The 19698-nt window shown below is 30.0% G+C and overlaps 1 protein-coding gene across 1 annotated transcript in view; it reads left to right on the forward strand.

The window, feature by feature from the left end:
* LOC148279007 (limbic system-associated membrane protein-like) overlaps positions 1 to 19698 on the forward strand; it is an 82372-nt gene that overhangs the window by 50862 nt on the left and 11812 nt on the right. Inside the window, exon 6 of the mRNA XM_088230577.1 lies at positions 17686 to 17899. Within this exon, the coding sequence (XP_088086703.1) occupies positions 17686 to 17899 (214 nt within the window). The remainder of the gene's footprint in view (positions 1 to 17685; positions 17900 to 19698) is intronic.

Consider the following 19698-nt stretch of genomic DNA (forward strand, 5'->3'; position numbering starts at 1 on the left):
CTTTTTTTCGTCCCTTGTACAGCACTTTTGCCCTACGCGACAAGATAGCGCCGAAATAGCGTACTATGTCCTAATAAAAAGTTATGTTTTAAGTCGTTGAGAAAAGATAATAGTGCTATAAGTCCTTCGCCTTTACCATTTATACCAATTAACATTAAGTATCAAAGATATCCCTTGAAGATACATGATATAAACGTTGTTATGCAGAAACCAGCCAGTCTACAATTAAAAAAAAAAGAAATATTTTTATAATTGGGTGCAGTTAGGTGAATTATATGTTTTGCTAAACTTGGTCAGGCCGCTTTTAGTAGTTGTGTTGCTCAGTACACATCTACTGATTTGAATTCTCAACTCTGCCGTGTTGTGTCCTTTGAAAGTGTAGAAATACTGCTAGGATCTTAAAGAAACACGATGGAATTACATTTAATGTGTAATTAGAAAATGAATGCGTAAGTAGCAAATACATTACTTAAAAATTGAATTATTTTTTCATCAGTCAGATTCTCGAAGAAATCAAAACATACATTTCGTTGGTGTTGCCAGGGTAGTAAATTTTAACCCTACTTTGCTCATCTAATGAGAGAAATAATGAAAATTAGACCTCGGATTAAACAATTCTGTGGTGGACATTTTACCAAGAAGAAGAGACAAATTAACAGATTGGTTTTTTTTACCATACATTTGTGTTATGATTATATTTTTTTCTATCGTGCAACATTACGCGGCGACATCACTAATGCGCGCGGCGAAAGTGAGGCATAATGGGGAGTTTTTTGAACACAGTCCGATGTAATTAAATACGATGCTACGCTCCTTCTGGACTATTCTTAATTCTATGGCCACAGCACTAGAAAAATCTTACGGTATGGATGCTGATGGGAAAATTAATGCCTCCAGAAATCTTATTTACTTAAATAAATTTAAGTGGATAAATATTTTACTTTATAAATCAATTGGTTCAAAAATATATGTATTAAAAAAAATGTGTATTAGTACAGAATGTCACCTCATACATTCAAAGTTTGAATAAAGCATTATTCAATATTGGCTGTTTTATGCAAAATGCATATTTTAGGTTGTGTAATCAGCCAGACTTAAAAAAAACGAAAACTCTTTTAACAGAAAGTTAAATTATTGTTCAAGTTTTTATAACAAAATATTTGATTGATTCTTTACAATTAATTACCCAAATATAAATATAAACTAAAATGTTCGATACCTGATGATTAATGATATAACATACTCCAGTCAAGATACAATGAAACGTTTCAGTATAGAACAACCTTTAAAACCAACATTTTACGTTCACCCTGACAGGAATCGAACGTAGGACCTCAAGCATGGTAGGTGAAAGCGCCAACTACTACACTACGAGGCGGAGTTATTTTATGATTTTTACCTGAGAGCAGCTATTGAGACCAAAACACTGTTCTAGGGTTCTGGTTCTATTCCACATAAAGAACTAATAATACTAAATGCACCCTTGTACAAGCATTACTACTACCCATTCTAGATTACGCTGATATTTTCATGACTGATTTAAGCTGTGAGCAACTCGATAAACTTTAACGACTTCAGAATACATGCATTAGGTACATTTTTGGTCTTAAGAAATATGACAACATTTCTGATTATCGTAGGCAACTGAAATGTCTCAAAATTAGACAGCGGAGATACTATCACTCCCTCTCACTTCTGTTCAATGTTCTTCATAATCCTAACGCTCCTATATACCTGCGTGAAAAATTTCAAATCATAAAAACGCAAATATTTATTTTTTTAAAAAAGAATAAAAAATATTACATATTATTTTACGTGTTTTACTTTTGAGCATATTTATTCAAAGAGTAATCATAATCAGAATAAATACATCATTAAAATATTGTACGCGTTATTTAATTAACATTCATAAAACAACAATGTTTTCGGTGTGTCCAAATGTTTGAAGACAGACTAGATTTTCTCCCTAGGTAGTTATTTAGATGCAATTTTTAAAAAATATTTTTTAGAAGAGATATGGCAGACTAGTTATTTACAGAGCTTATGACTTGTCATTGGCTGGTTTGAGTGACAACTTTAAACACTGTGTAACATTCACCATTCAGCTCATGTAAACATAGGTTTACAACCACGTTTAAACATTCACATTTCCTCAACTCTTCCATCTGAAACTTTTATCATCAAACGAACTGGTATAAGAAGTTTTAAAATGAAAAAAAGGTTATCAGGCGTTGCTTAAAAGGTTAAGTGGTTCAGCCGTACAAATCTTACCCACATGAAACAGGTTTTAGCCCTATTACTTCACAAACAGATTCACAGAGGAAATGTGAATGTTTTAGGTCAGAATGGTGAATGTTACAAAGTGTTTAAACACTTTAAAGTAGCCACTTAAACCAGCCAATGACAGGTCATAAGCCCTGTAAATTCCGAGACTTCCATATTCCCTTCTCCAAAATTTTTCTCTCTATGTTGCAACAAATTCAGATAAACCCAACTCCTTGTACGAGGGTTCCTACTTAAGTTTTGAGATAGACAAGTAAAAACAAATATTTTTAATCGACAATGGTTTTATTGTTTTTTCAAAATATTCTCCTTGAAGATCAATACACTTCCGCATGCGTTTGAACCAATTTTCGAAGCATTCTTTTAAGTCCAATTAAGATACCTACAAAACATGTCATTTGAACGTAACTTTAGGCGTCGAAAAACGTTGACCTCGCAATTTATTTTTGATATGCGGGAATAAGAAAAAAACATTGGGTGCCAAATACGGACTGTACGGCGGATTACAATAATAAAAATAATAATAATGTTTGGATAATTTATATAGAGCCATTTTTGTAAAAACCTCAAGGGCGCTGTACAATAAATAAATATCCCAGCACGTCTTGCAGGTACAGAGCGCATGAACAATAAGAAATATAGCCCCTATTTACAGTTAAAAAAAAAAAATATATTTTGCAATGAAGTTTCAGAGTTTAAATGATATTTTAAAAACGAAATAAAAAGCAAATTTTTAAAATTAGAATTTAGATAACAACAAATTTTGCAGCTACTGAGCGCATAGATGGTTGAAATTCTAGACCACATTTACTAAATTTAGATATTTGATAGTTGATAACATTTACATAATATAATACAAATAATATGATAACTAACATCACAAAAAATCTTGCAGCTTCAAAACGCATCAACGAATGGAATGAGAAATTCCACTGTTTTCTTTTTTTTTTCTATTAGCGTACTACTTAACTAAGCAAAAAAAAAATATTTTTTTTGGTGCTTTATTTACAAAGATATGATTTTTTTAAATTACATTTATCAAATACCGCGCCAAATGACTGTAATCAGGGTGTCACTTTTCAGTAGTGACGTCATGAAACGGTTGACGTTCTTACTTTCACTTACCGCGGTAAGTTGTATTTCTCCAGCCAATAACAAAACTGACAAGAATCTATGGAATATTGATTTTATTACTTCATTAGGTTGATCGTAATTTGCTCATTTCTATGTTATGGTTGTTTTTACGAACGATTTGATTTAGAAAAACCTAGAAAGATGACATAATCTCTGGTGGAAATGTCAAATTATATTCTTTTTTTCTATGGTCAAAACGTTGCGGAGGTTTTAAAGTGGAACTCCACTCCACTCCACTCCAAAATTTTTAAATATTCACGTGTATACAAAAAATAAAAAAATAATAATTCCGGGTTAGGCTGGAATTCCTCATTACCCATCAATTCGATGTTTTGAATGCTCAAAAATTTACTTGTTTGAGCTGATGTGTGACAGTTTGCATTGTCATGGTACGTTTAATGGTACGGTGGCGACATGTCCAGTTATTCCGAAAACAGCCGACCATTTGTTTCGAAATGCTTTATGCGCGACTACTTTTGTTGGATTTGGCTAGTCTCAAAAGACCCGTACTGTCGATTTTTGTTTATTTTCGAGTCCATATGCATAGACCCATAATTTGTCACCTGTCACAATCTTAAAGACGTCTTTTGAAGCACCACAACTAAATTTTTAAACATTTGTTTGCACCAATCGACACGAGCTTTTTTTTGATCGATTGTCAAATTATGCGGTATCCAACGCGACCAAATCGTTTTGACGACATGCAATATTGCATGTTTGCAAGTAGAACAAATACTTAAGCATACTTCAATCTCACGGTATGTCACATGACGATCTTGTTATATCAGTTCACGAAAAGCATCGATTTTTTTCTGACACAACAGCTGATTTTGGACGACCTGCGAGAGACAAAATTCGTCCTGTAACGATGTGTGACCATGATTGAATTTAAAAAACCAATAAAACACGGTGGTTCAAGATGGTGTTTTATCATCAAAAGTCGTAACGAAGTGATTGGCACACTATTTTTGGTTTGATCCACGTAGAAAGTCATAAAAAATCATCGCACGAAAATGTTCATTTAGTTTTTTCAAAAAAAATATTTTTTCAAGTATCGGTAAACAACACAAATATCACTCCATGACAAAACGTTTTGAGTACGTTTACCATTAAAAATAGAAAACTTTATGATAACAATGTCAGATTTGGTATATTAAAATCTCCAAATTTAAATAGCAACCCGCGTACTTAAGATAATTTAGTGAAAATAATTTATAAGTCAACTGAATCAAACAATCATAATGAATACAAAGTCCTTTTTTTATTGAATGCCTAATGTGAAAACAACAAAAAGAAAATATGCCTAAACTAACTTACTAAAATGATAAAATATCACCACCACTTCTAATAGGTATTTTAGAACTATTTTTTATTGTTTTTTGACGTTTACCAAAAAGTAAATTCTAATTTGGTCAAAATTCGTCTTTTTCTCCTCTATTTTTTTATCCTCAACCATTTTGTAATCTTCTTTTCTTTCACAGTTTCCTTTTTTTTTTTAGTGTGTAACACGTTCTATTACTTATTTAATTAATATTTGTGACGAACTTGAAGTGGATGACTATTTTTTAATCTTATGTATTTTTTTGTTAAATGTCTTTATTCCTTACAAAATCAAATAAATTAAACGCTTCATTATTAATAAAAAATAATTAAAAATTATAAAATTTTGAGTGATCGAAGTTCTAAAAGAAATAACTTCTTAAAAAAAAATCTCATGAATATATTGACAGATAAACTAATATAATAAACTTTCAAAACCAACAAAAAAAAATTTACGTTGGTAAAATTGAAGATGGTTATTTACTCAAGTCGAATAATTATTATGCATTGATCCAGCGAAACTGTTTGATCAAAAATGTTTTTCATTGATTTTTAAAATTAATTTATTGTTAAACAGATGCCATTTTACGATTTACAAAAGCGTAATTTGAGTATTTTTGAAACGCTGTTATGCCGTTGATTCCCGTCGTTTGCACATACAACAAAGAAACCCTAAAAAGCAAATAATTCACAAAATTTGTATCTCCGGGCAGAGCTTTATTTTTGTAAGCATTCAACCATTCTATGAAACATTGTTTCACATTTTAACAAGCCTTTTTTAATGTCGCTTACTTTAAAAATATGCCGGGTACAACACGAAATAAATATGGTCAAATGCCCACCATAATTTATCACACTTTTAGTAAACTAAAAAAAAACTTAAACCAGTACTGAATTGTATAAAAAAAAGTCTGGTTGTATATTTTCATGCCTATTCGGAAAGTTATTTATGAATTATAACTTTCAAAGGTAGCACATAAAAATACGTACGTTTAAAAACAAATTACTTTTGTTATGTTTTTATGAAGCCTAACTACAGATACTGATACTTTTTCACGAGACGTCTACTTAAAATGTGATTAATACTTCAAACATGGTTTTCATAGACTAATTACATGAAAAACAGTGTTTTTTGAAGAATATAAGCTACTTGCAATTACATTTTTATTTCATATAACTTTATTTATTTTATGAAAAAAAACAGAAAATCAGTTTAGTTATTGTCACTTACGATTAACAAAAAAACAATAAAAAATATTAAAACTTTATTGGTGCTTCTCTTTAGAAAATCTAACCGATGGAATACATCAACATTTAGCAAATAAATTGTTCTACCTACAACCATAATCATTTGCAGATGGTTGTTGTTGGCTATGCATCGTGATATATAAAACAAACTATTCTGTCAGTTGAATAGGAACAAATACACCTAAATATATGAGAATATATTAATTATTTAGAACATTGACCTATCTATTTATTGTAGGTACGTATATTAGTTTTATGCGTCCATAAAATACATTTCCAATATAATATGAGTAATGAAACGCAGCTGCCTTTGTTACGAATAAAACATCATTTATCGATATTATTCCTGGTCGATTACCTTTCTTTCCCATCTTTCCCCTGGTCCATAATTATGGTACCTACCTGACATCAAGATTGAAGATTCATTAAAAATTACATTATTTGTATTTGGAACAAAATAAAAAAAAATGAAATTAAAACATATTGCATAATAAATCTTGGAATCGTCGCGCGTCGTCGTGAAAGTTATTATAAAAAATCGTAAAATATCATAACTCATAGTTACCTTCATCATCCAGGGTACCAACATTGAAAAACATCCGCATCGCATAAAGGTAGGTCCATTCTCGTGTTCCTTTCTTTTATTTAAATACTCCAACATTGTACAAAATCAAATGATATTCGTTTTTACATTATACATTGCGCTTTCTGTTAACAGTAACTATTCTAAAATATACCTGGTTTTATAATATATATTTAAATTTACACGGAAACAAGAGAGGACAACTACATAATCGGCACTATACTGCATATATGAACATAAAATATAAGTTTTAATTTTAATAGCTGTTTCTCATTAAGTCATTTCCTTTTTCTTTATTACCATAAAAAAACCGTAAATGTGTTTGTGAAAACAAAAGCCCATAAGTGTATAATATGTGACATAACAAGAAAACGGAAACAGTTTAAATATGTCCCGATATCTGAGTGTTCTCGATTCCAAATTTATTTGTATTTTGTTGAGGAGATTAGTATCTGTTTCATATTTTAATATTTTATTTAGAATTTTTTTATCGAAAACAACGCAACGTTTTGTCAGCGAATCAAAATGAATAAGAGTTAGAAGTTGCTAGTAATTTGAATTTTAACATGAGTTGGAAATTTTGAACTTCTGTGAATCTAAAAATGCAATTTACTTTCAAGAAAATTCTTATTAATAATATTATGTCCTCCCTAATCCAAATATCCGGTTTTAATTACAACAGTTTTCTTATTTATTTAAAAAATTAAATATCGTTTGTTTTTTTACATTTATTTTCTGTAAATGCCATACCATTGAAATTCGAAGGCTGATGAAATGGAGAAAGAGATAAAAAAATAATTGTTTCATCATTTTTGATTTAAAACAACACCGGAAATGAATACAACCCCGGGATTCGAAATATATGCGATTTTAGATACAAGAATCCATCCCTTTTTTGCCCATATGAACAACAAAATCCGGAACACGCCGTTGTAGAATGAAAAATGTTGGTTCGACAATACGTTTGTTTTACGTGATTTCAAATTCCGTAAATAAATTAAATAAAATCATTCAATGAAGAGTTTTTACATTCAAGCACGTTTAATTTAAAGTATGCGAGTAACACTAGATCTTACGGTTGAATTCAATAATGAAACAAATTTTCATTTGAAAAACAATTCGTTATCGTGTTTTTAAAATAAGTGTGGTTAAAATAAAAGTTTTTTTACTAACAGATTCATTCTGAAAATAAAACAACCTTTAATTTAGTAAGGGTTCCGATATTTGCGTACATGTTGTTTATTAAAAAAAAACATTTATATTTTATTTATTTCAAATTAGTGATAGAAAGAAAATTTCAGAATTAGCGCTGCTGATCCAAACTTCCAAACTCTTAAACTATATATGTATTTTGAATTATTGGCATTTCTGTTTATTTGTACAGTTCAAACTTAGTTTAGTGCTCATTTTTTAGGGCTCTCTATTAATGTACCACAATGATCTATTTTGGGTCCACTATCGTATATTTAATATATCAATGACTTACCACAATACAATTTTAATTGTAAAAATCAAACTGACGTATTAACAAACTATGACATAAATGAAGACTTTACAATGGTGACAACCACAAATTCACTTACACTAAATGAAAAAATGTGCAATCTTATCCATTTTGAATCTAGAAAAAAAAGTCATAAAAAAGATGCTTACGTTAACAAAGAACGACTAATTGAAATTCAACATGTTTAATATTTGAGACTAACAATAGACAGACAATTGACATTGACAACATACATCAAAAATGTAATTAGCAAAATAGCAACATTATCGAGTATTTTAAAAAAAATCAAAAACTTTGTTTTAAAACCCAAAAAATCTTATGTATGAAGCCTATGTCAAATCTTAAATATGTTATATTTTGCAACAACTGGGGGGAGTAGGAAAACAAAATCACATAAACAGACTACAACGACAGCAAAATAAAATATTGAAACTAGTACCTTCCTTATCTAAAACCAACTAAAGAACTCTTTTAAAAAAAAAACAATTAAATGTTAATTAACATTTTCAACATGAATCTTTAAAATGTGTTTAGAAGTAAGCCACTGATATGGTAATAAACGTAGACATAATACAATAATATCAGAACAATATCACATAAAACATTGCAAAACTAGACAAGAACAATCGAGACTAACAAATCAGGCACTGAAATTGTACAATAAACTCCAGATAAAACTAAACAAAAGATTCTAATAAAAGATATTATTTACAACAACATAGTATGAATTGATTATCTTTTTTAATTAATGTAATAAGCCGTAATGGTTTCAAAATAAATTTTCAAATAAAAACAAATGTTACCTAAAATCATGAAATGGCAGATATTTATTTATTTATTTACGTTTGCATGAACCTTTTCCATAATTACAATAAAACCAGTGAAAAAAAAAACGGATAATTTTCAAAAATAACAAAAACATCGAGAAAAGTATACAGTGGTTAAGATTATTTAAATATAAAAAATAAGTATTACATATGTAACAAATATAAATATTTTCCCATATAAAAGAAAAGTACACTAGAGAAAAAAGCAGTTAAAAAAAAGAAGAATAGAAGAAAAAAAAGATCAAAAAAAGAATACGAATATGCTTTAAAAGGAAAGTTAAAAAGTTTACTTTATGGTTTATATAAATATTAATACTGAACAATAATACATTTAAAAAATAATTGTAAAAACATGAGTAAATAGTAAAAAAAAAGTGAAGACCTAATTATTATTTTATTATTGAATTGTTAATTCTTTTTCAAAACACAGGACTTGATCATCAGCGGCGTGGTACAAAATAAATCTAAATCATCACTGTATTGATTTGCAAGTCGCTGCATGCGAATAACCGGTGATTTCGTCTTGTTGGTCTATGTGGAATACGAAAGTTTATTAAGCTCTGGGCAATCTATTTTATTATTTAATAATTTATAAATAAATCAGAGGTCATGTTTTGTCCTCCGGCTTGACAGTAATGGTAAATTTAAAAATATTTATTAAATTTTTATTCCAATTAAAGCCGTTACTTTTTAAGAATTTATTTTCCAAACTGTGATTATTAAATATGTGAAGTACTATCTCTGGCGCTGATTACCTTACCCAGCACAATAGCAGCGAAGCTGTACAAGTGAATTAATGTATCGGAAAAAAACTTAAAACACTCCTGCTTTCTTAATCGTTTGAATAAATCCGCAGCATCAGATGACAAAATAAATTGTGTTAATTTCAAGTCAAATAAAATGAAATATTGCATGAAATCACAAATGATAAGCGTTTTTGAGGTAATATATTTCAAAGGAACGCCACACAAGTTTTTCATTATAATAATCGGGGTTTGAGGGATATTATATATCGTCAGTAACTAACATTTTACTAATACTGAGATTTCGCAATTTCGCAGTGAAAATTTTATCCCAAATTAACAAAACATGTAATGCTACTTGTTGAACATTACAAAATAAAAAATATTTTGTATTTCTAAAATTCTAAATATTTTTTCTACTATTTAAACAAAGATTGTTTGATGTTTTTTTTTTAGAACTTTTGACCTGTCATTGGCTGGTTTAAGTGGCCACTTCACACACTGCTTAACATTCAGCATTCTCCCTATGTTTAAACATCCACATTTCCTCAACTCCTCCATCTGTTGTGTGGTGTTATTCATGTGGGTGAGATTCATCCGGCTGAACCGATTCACCTACTAGGCAACGCCTAAAAACAATTTCCCAATTTTCATACTTCTTTTTTTACCAGTTATTTGGTTCAACAATGTTTTGAGAATGTCCAAATGTTTGCAGACTGGCTGGAATCCATCTCTAAGGAGTTATTCAGATAAACATATGTTGCAACAGGCGGAAAACATTTTTGAGGAGGTAATATGAAAGTCAAGGCATTTGTAGGGCTTTTGACCTGTTGTTGGCTGGTTTAAGTGGCCACTTTACACACTGTGTAACATTTCTGCAAGCATTTTTCATATTCAAAACATTTTTATATTAAATATATCTATAATTTAGTAAGCGTCTTTGTTTTTACGAGAAATTCCCGTGATTCTCTGTATTCGACTTAACTCAAATTTGCCGGGTACTGTAAAGTGGCGTTTGTTACGTGTTGCTTACCGGAATGGATATTCACCCGGATCAATGAGGCTTATATGCAGCAACAGCATCTCTAGAGATATGATTTTCATCCTTTGGATTGCTTAGTCCAAACTTAGAGAGTCTGGGTAATAAAAAGACCGCAAACTGGTTTTCCTCTTTTCCTTTTCCTCTAGCCAAATATACTGGTTTTTATTTGATTTGAAAGGCATTGGTCACAGTTGCTAATGAAAATTTCTCGTCGTTTGATGATATTCCATGTATAAACTTGATTTCTGTTGTATCTTTTGTATTTACCCTTCTTTAATTATTAAATTACATATATTTGTATTAACTATCTACCTTATTAGACTGTGTATTTCTTACGTCTATTTTCCTTTCTTAATCTTCATATAAAATAAATAAATTTTTTTTGCATATGTCGCAGTACATGTTTTTTGATAGAAGTGTAAATATTAAGATATTGTCTAGCCCCGATAAAATAAAAAAAAACATTGCTAATTCAAAAAAATTCCATAATGATTTTAATAGATTTTTAAATTGGGCACATGACTTAAAACTTATTGTTAAAAAAAAACGTAATGTTTCTTTATTGAATCTTCTCATGCAAAAAAAATGTATTGCGAATGTAATTGCTCGTAATATAAATTGTTTAGATTAAAATATTCCATTTTCCTGTTATTATAATTTGACAAAATTTGAAAGCAAACAAGAGTATATTTTAAGAAATAAACTTGAACTAAAATTGTCAAGTATTTATCATATCTAAGCAAATATTTGTTTGATCGATTGACGGTTCTAGTAAGTACTGTTAAAAAGTTAAAAGTTATCTTCAATTTCGTCTAAAAAAAAAATTTTTTTTTTTTTGTTTTTTAATTATCCTTTAGAGATTATCCATATTAAGTGATTATATTAAATCATGGGGTCACTCAACGTTAAAGAACATTAAAATTATACTGGATTAACCGTTTTCCGACGCGTCCTAAAATAAAATCGTGCCTTATGTCTTCAAAATGAGGAGTGTAAAGATATATTTTTAAAAATTCAACCAATTTAAATCTCAGATAACATTGTTATTATACGCTATTCACACACAATGAAGATTTACTGATCCCGAAAATAAACATTACATATGAAAAAAAAACCATTCGGTCATTTAATTGCCCACTTGTCTTAAAAATTAAATTATCAAGAGAGACAACGGCAATATACGAGAGTGGCTATTCTATCAGGTGTTTAATTATATGACTTCAAACTATTTACGCCTATTATGTTCATTTATTATTTTCATTTTAATGTTTGTATTTTATTTTTCTTATTGAGTGTTTGTGTGTCATTGTTTCTTTATTTATTCTCGCTCCCTTTTATTTGGTTAGCAGTATTAAGAACTAGATATATAGTGTAAGAATGTTTTTATAAAAGAATCTCCACCGATAAGCCATATAAATTGACTTGCTTGATTTTGTAAGTAATATATTTTTACTGCGTTTGCTTCCATTTACTCATACCACTGTTGTCTTTCTGCTGTGGGATTTGAGAACGATAAAACAGACAGAGAAAAACAGAGAAATTACGAAGTCGAAAAGTTCAAAAGTTGTTTAGATTTTCGATTGGGATGTCTTTTTTATGATTAGTCATTTTATTATTTTATATACCTACCAGGCATGTGTAGTTACTTTCATGAGTCAGTAATTAGATTATAATTATCAGAAAGGATGCTGATAAAAAACAATAACATTTTTATTTTCCGTTTATCGAATGTGGATATTGTTAAATTTATTTACATGTCATCACATTTACAATTTTTTATTATAATAATAAAAATAATTTTATAGTTATATTCCACTTTTATTTATATTTGTTTAAATTTTATTTTTTTATAAATAAAGGTGGAATAAAATTATTAAAGGATTTTTATTATTATAATTAAAATGTATTTCCACCAATAAATGTCAGTAGAAAAACTCAATAAAAAAAATATATTTACAATTTTTGTTCAAATAATACTAAAATTGTAACTTTATGACAGATTATTCTCTATTATGTATATTTTTTGCTCACTTACCTAACTATTTTTAGTATCATTTAATATTTATGAATATTTTGTATGGTTCTGGAAGTATTATTTTGAATGACAGATTTACTTTATTAAATTTCGATCGCTCACTTACTTAACCTTTGTGAGAATATTTGATTTTTCTTATATTTTGTGTGGTTGTGGTAGTATTGTTTTGAGTGACAGATTCATCTTTATTACATTTCGATCCATCAACAAAAAAGACGTTGCGAGGTCTCAATGTCTGAAATTAATAGGTTTCTAAAATCCTAACAATGTAGTGCCCAAAAAACCGATAAATTGAGACCCGAGAGCCTATAAAATGAGGTCCTGAGAGGTAAATAAATAACAAATTTTCTAGCTAGGAACAGTCGATAATTTAATTTTGCACGAATCTCGACACTTGTGCACCTTTTTTGTGTTCATAAATTATTTTTTTTTAGGCACGGTAATTTTCGACTTGTTTTACTCAAAATCAAATACAGGTTATACAGGATACGTTTTTTGTTCCATGCTGATTTTTCTAGCCGTCATGCGTCATTTAAGTTTGATTGTCATTTGTTGGCTCATATTTGACAGTTGTGAAGACTGGCCAATAACAATTATTATGGAGCATCTAACACCGCAACAATGAGTATTAAAAAAAAATGGATTGAAAATTAATCGTCTAATAGTGAATACTCTAAGAAAATAACGTGATTTTTGGTGCCAAGAAAGTAAAATATTCAGCGTGTTATGAATGTTTTTGAAATTGTTCGTAAACTAGAAGCAAAGGACAACGACGTTCTCAATACACCAAAAATGCACCGGAAAATGTTTATGCGGTGAAACACAGAGCGTTTGTGAACGTCCGCGCACCACTCATTGATGCCGTGCACAGGAATTAGGATGTTGACTAGACATGTTGGAAATCTTTCTTGTTCCCGAATCGGATCAATTCAACCTACAACATTTCCGGTTCACGGTATCTCACCACGTCACACACGGCTCATGTTACGAAGCATTTGCGGAAAAAGTTTCTTCGACAATTTTGTTAGATAATTAAGAAAAACCATTATATCAATCAATCAAATACATTTTTTATGTTGATATTTTTTATAACAAAACATATTATATTTGAAAAACACATTATACTCCCAGGAATAATAAAAAAAACTCATTTGGGACCATATAATTAAGAATAGTCCAGAAGGACCGTAGAATCATATTTGAATACATCGGACTGTGTACACTAATTCCGCCACTATGCCTTTCTTTCGCCGCGCGTATTACTGATGCCGCCGCGTAATGTTGCACGATGGGAAAAAATATAATTATAACACAAATATAAGGTAAAAAAAAGCAAACTGTTAATTTCTCTATGATGTTATTGCGCATGCGGAAATATTGATTGACACCACAGAGTAGATAAATAAAGGTTCATTTAATAAGAGCAATTGAATTAATGAACTTTAAACTTAAAATATAAAACAAATTTTATTTTAAATAAAACGGATATTTTTATATCATGTTATATAAGATTTGATGTTTTGATGATTATGTCGGTCAAATGTCTACGATAGAGTTGTTTAATCTGAGATTAAATTTTTATTAGTTCTCTCATTAGATGAGCAAAGTAGGGTAAAAAAATTTACTACCCTGGCAACACTTACGAAATGTTCATTTTGTTTCTTCGACAATCTGACAAATGGAAAAATAATTCAATTTTTAAGTAATGCATTTGTTACAAACATATTCATTTGCAAATTATGCATAAAATATGATAGCATCCTTTTTTTAAGATCCTAGCAGTATTTTTACACTTTAAAAGGACACAACGCGGCATAGTTGCATTCAAATCAGAATTTGCGTACTGAGCGACGTCTACAAAGAAACTAATGGGTTAAAACGTAAACCTACTCATTTATGAGTAGTTAAGTCTATATAAGTACTATTTTTAATTCTTTGTTTGGGACGGTACATAAAAATAAAACATTTTTGTGACAATACGTTATATCGATTAATCCAATCCAAAATAGTAAGTTAACATTATATATTTAAGTTTGTAAGTGAAAATTCTTGATGGAAATTCATTGTAATTTATTATATAAATAAAAATATTGCACTAGCAATTACTTATTTTATGTCCATAATCTCCTTACCTCTATCCTTAAGATAAAAATAACTTTATTTAATTTACTTACATATAACTTTGAATTATGTATCCTTACCTCTGTTCTGTATAAATACCTTTAACTTTTTAATAAAGATACCAGTCTCGAAGATGTCGCGAAAGCGATGAAACCGGTCACTGGATATTCAAAATTGGTGGATTAAAGTATCACTCGTGTTTTATTCACATAATAAATAACATTTTATAAGAAACATTAAACACAGTATTATACACTATTCACATAAATTATGTTATTAACTCTAACCATCATAAATATTTCAGTTAATATTTTAAAATTTTAATTTATCAAAAATTTAATTTAAGAATGATTGTTTAAAGCTTTGTTAATTTATCATGAACAAATATTTACTAATGAAAAGTTACCCAATCCTTTTTGCAATATTTATCCAAAGGGTTTTTACATAGTTTCATCACACAAGAAGGCGTTTTATTTTCGAATCTGGCCACAGGTCGAAGAACGACTAAATACGCGTTGGGCATGACTGACCTTTTGGGCATGAATTACGTGTCATAATTTTTGAGGGCTCAGGGCATGTCTTTGTGTATTAATATGTCAATGATAATATATTAATCACGAAATTGTATCTCATCAAAAATTTATCGAAAAAACATCGGCCTGGAACATAAAACAGAACAATCCCTTGATTTTCGAGATTATCTTGGTCTTCATCCTATGCAATGTAGGCGTCGCGCAATTTCATTATTTTTACTGATATTTTTATGCTTTTTAAAACTAAATCAGATTTTGAGTTTCCGTTTTGGAACCCATTATTCGTGCAAAAGTAGAACACTGTAGGACACACAAGAACATGACAGTTCTCTCGATCATGCATGCCAAGCAAACAGCCCGTGACAGTTTAAACATTGTGTGGATAAATTTACATGAAACTTCCATCATGAGTTAATTCAGACAAAATTGCCAATTTATTTTCGTACAGAAATTAATCATCTAAACTAGATCGAAAATTATTATATTATAAATTTATAAAGAACATCATTAAGCTTAATTTATATTTCATAATTAATTCCTAGAATGTGGTAAAAAATATCTCTGCGAGCAGTCCTGTAACCATGATAATGAATTATATTTAACATAAGCTATAAGAATTCAATTACTTAACCCTTCAAACGAATATTCTTTAAATAGTAAAAAAGTGCCTTAATAAACTATTTGTCCCGTATGCATATTAGTAAATACCTGACGCGTTATTTGTTCGGAATATTTCCGAATACACCCAAAGTGGCTTTGTAAATAACCGACGTGTCGGGTGGAGATACCTTACGCGTTTTAAAAAAAAAATCAATTCATTTATTGAGTAGCCGAGATATTACAATTTAAACGGTAATATTTATGTTGAGTGACGTTAGTAGACGCTACTCAGAGGTGATTTTGTAGCGCTACTAAATTAAACAGTGCTTATTAAGAACGAGCGCCGGAGTGATTTTGAAACATCCCGAACGGGGGACGTATTTCCATGTGATTCCAAGCCTCCCAAATGGATAACGCGTCAAATATTTATGAATGTGCGTCCCGCACAGCATTATTAATGTTCATCTGATTTTCTCTACCAGTACATATTTGTTGATTTTTTTCTGTCATAAAGTCTTTATTAATTTTAGAGTCTAAGTGATTTGTACTCACTAACTTAATTCCGTCCGATCCGAAGGTGGAGTACATCGAATCATGATCGCCAAAATATCGTAACCGTCCAAAACAATATTTTACTTTTTTTTCTCATTTATTCAAATTGAATAAACCTTCGGAACAAAACTTGGTTATAAAAGTAAATTCCTTGATAATAAGGCATAAAAAATATTCTTCCGTAAAATATTGATCATGTCGATTACGACGTTTTGGCGATCCTCTCCAGACTTTTCTGTCTGCACAACTCTTGAACTTCTATTGCGTTTCGTCTCACAAGACGTCATGATCAAATATAATAAAACATATGAACCTATTTTCAAAACACGGTATTCCTTACTGAAAGAAAACCTTTCAAAGCAAGTTAACGAACGGAGTTTAAAACATCTAGAAAAAGCAAATTTCCCCGGTTTATCTGTAAACTCTTCATCGTGATTGAGAGATCGTTTGACTTTAACCTTTTTTTTATTTAGGCCATAAATACGTCACTGGAAAACTGCTCGAGGTAATGAATGGCTGATAGCTAAAGAAGAAAAAATGAGAAGTTTTAATACTTATATTCCGAGAGAACGAGTCAATAAGAGCTTTGCAGACAAACTTATTTTATACAATAATGATTTATGTAATAAGAATTAAATCATTGTCTTTTGTTTACAAAGGAGCCTTATATTTTTTTAATTGTTGAAATACAATATATTTAATGTATTAATATGTATATGCTTTTGAAATGTAATCTTGACGCGTGGTTTTTTTTTATTTTTTTATATGGGAGTTGCTTTATTATTTACCTTGCTTATAATATACAAGGTAAAACGTGGTTAAACTATGTACGATAATTTTCATATTTCGAAATCCATGCATTGTGTGCTGAGAAATGTAAAATCGAGAAAATTAAGCAAGGAGTTTTGCGTTGGTTTGTACATAAGGGTATGTCACGCTTCATAAAAAATAAATTTTATTATTTTTTTTTTTTTTTTAATTTTCAAAAAAAATTTTTTTTGGAGTTATTGGTCTCAAAAGTAGTATTATGGTAGTCAGATGGCAGAAGTGACCATCTGCAATTTTTTCGTTTTTTTAATTGTGTGTTCTTTATGTTACGTACAGAAACGCAACTATAAATTTCGATTTTTTGTAATGAATTATAAATTACTTTGCCTCAGAGTCCAACGCTTCCACAATACGTATTCTGGTACCACAACGAGCGCATGATCAACTACGACACGGCGCGCGGGGGCATCACCGTGGAGACGGAGCCGGGACCCAAGAGCCAGTCCCGCCTGACCATCCGCGGGGCGCGGGACACGGACTCCGGCAACTACACCTGCAGCGCCAGCAACACCGAGCCGGCCAGCATCTACGTCTTCGTTACCGAAGGTAAGTACTGTACTTCGGTCATACCATGCAAAGTAAGGCCTCTATCCTGTATCGCCGCAGTACGCAACTCCACTGGCTCAGCATCAGGCACAGAAGAAACATTCTCATTTTATCACTTATTCGCACTTCGACTATTTATCTGAGAGAGCTCTTTCAACCTCTATCAAAGCATAAATTATTTTTTCATTTTATGATAATTATTATCAATAATTTATATAGCGCAAATTAAGAGAAAATCACTTCAAGGGCGCCGTACAATAAAAGTCCCAACACTTTTAGCAGCTACATAGCGCATTAACGGTTGAGATTCAAATTCCTCGTTCCCAATTATAATTTAATTTTATAACAGATAATAATACTACCTAGTTTACAGCATTTCTTGCAGCTACAGAGCGCATGGACGGTATGAAGCTTTGCCTCAATTAACATTATTTAAAATTTTACATTTGGTTTTTCTAATTATTCCCAAGTTTACTAACTAGAGCTGGATTACGACACAACCTGTAGCTACATAGCGCATAGACAGTTGTTATTCTTAACCTCATTTATGAATTAAAATTTAAAAACTTAATAGCTTGAAATAATTTGCGAGCTTATGACAATGATTTAATTGAAAAAATATACATTAGCAGAAAAGTAAGTTAGTCAAGTATTCATGGTAAAACGTAAACAATAAAGAACCAAATAAATAAAACACATATTGTATTATTGTTCACGAGATAAAAGCTACTACCGATGCCCTAGGGGTCCTGGTAACCGAATACTTCTAGCAACAAAAGAACCCTTTTAATATCCATTCACCACTCTAATTTTTTTTTTTTTTTTTTTTTATTTATTGCTGATATCAACAGTAATACATGTAACAAAAATACAACAAATAAAATATACAGAGAATAAAACCAATGACAGATATTTACAGAAATACATTCAATACACGTACAATACATACAAGTCTGTTTGCGTGAGTGTAAATGAGTGAGAGGGTGGGTGATATATTGGAATGAGGGTGGACATGTGTGTAAATATTGCACAAGTGTCAAGTGTAATTGTATTTTTGTATTTACGTGTATTTTTGCCTCCTCTTTTTCAGTAGTAGCTGTTCGATTGTGGAATAATCTACTGGTTAATATCAGAAACTTCTTGGTTCAAATTCAAATCACGATTGAAAAGTCACTTTCTGAGTATTTGAGTTTTTCATTTTTTTTTCCCTCCCTCTTTCCTTCCCTTATTTTCATAGTATAGTGAAGATCATTAGTAAATTTATATTTCAATAAAAAACTGTATATATATATGTGTACATGTACACACGTATGTATATATGTGTTTATTTATGCATAAGGGTGTGTATGGATGTGTGAGTATTTGTGTGTGTTAATATATTAAATATCTTTCTGTATACGCCTTATATCTATGTACTATGTAGGTACATTTCCATTTTTTACTTATTTTTGTTTCTTTTAGTTTTTCTTATGTTATTCTTACTTTTAACATAATGAATATAGTTATGTTACACTGTTGCACTTGAATGTATTACTTATAAATGTAAAAGCCCCTAGAGCTTATAAATAAATAAATTTATCAAAGTTTTGTTTTATTGTGAAAATATTATAATATGCCTACAATATGTTTATATATGTACCACTGATTTTGTCAAATTGAATAGTTCGGGTAGATAGGAAGAAACTGCCTTAAGGCATTATCCCTACCCTTATGCATACGCATTAAACTGTATATGTAAATATGAAGTGTTAAAATTAATAAATAATCAAAACAGTATCGTATTTTGGTACCACACGACC

This window comes from Micrasema longulum, unplaced genomic scaffold (assembly GCF_059751315.1).
Source record: "Micrasema longulum isolate JH-2025_06_02 unplaced genomic scaffold, ASM5975131v1 h1tg000786l, whole genome shotgun sequence".
NCBI lineage: Eukaryota > Metazoa > Arthropoda > Insecta > Trichoptera > Brachycentridae > Micrasema > Micrasema longulum.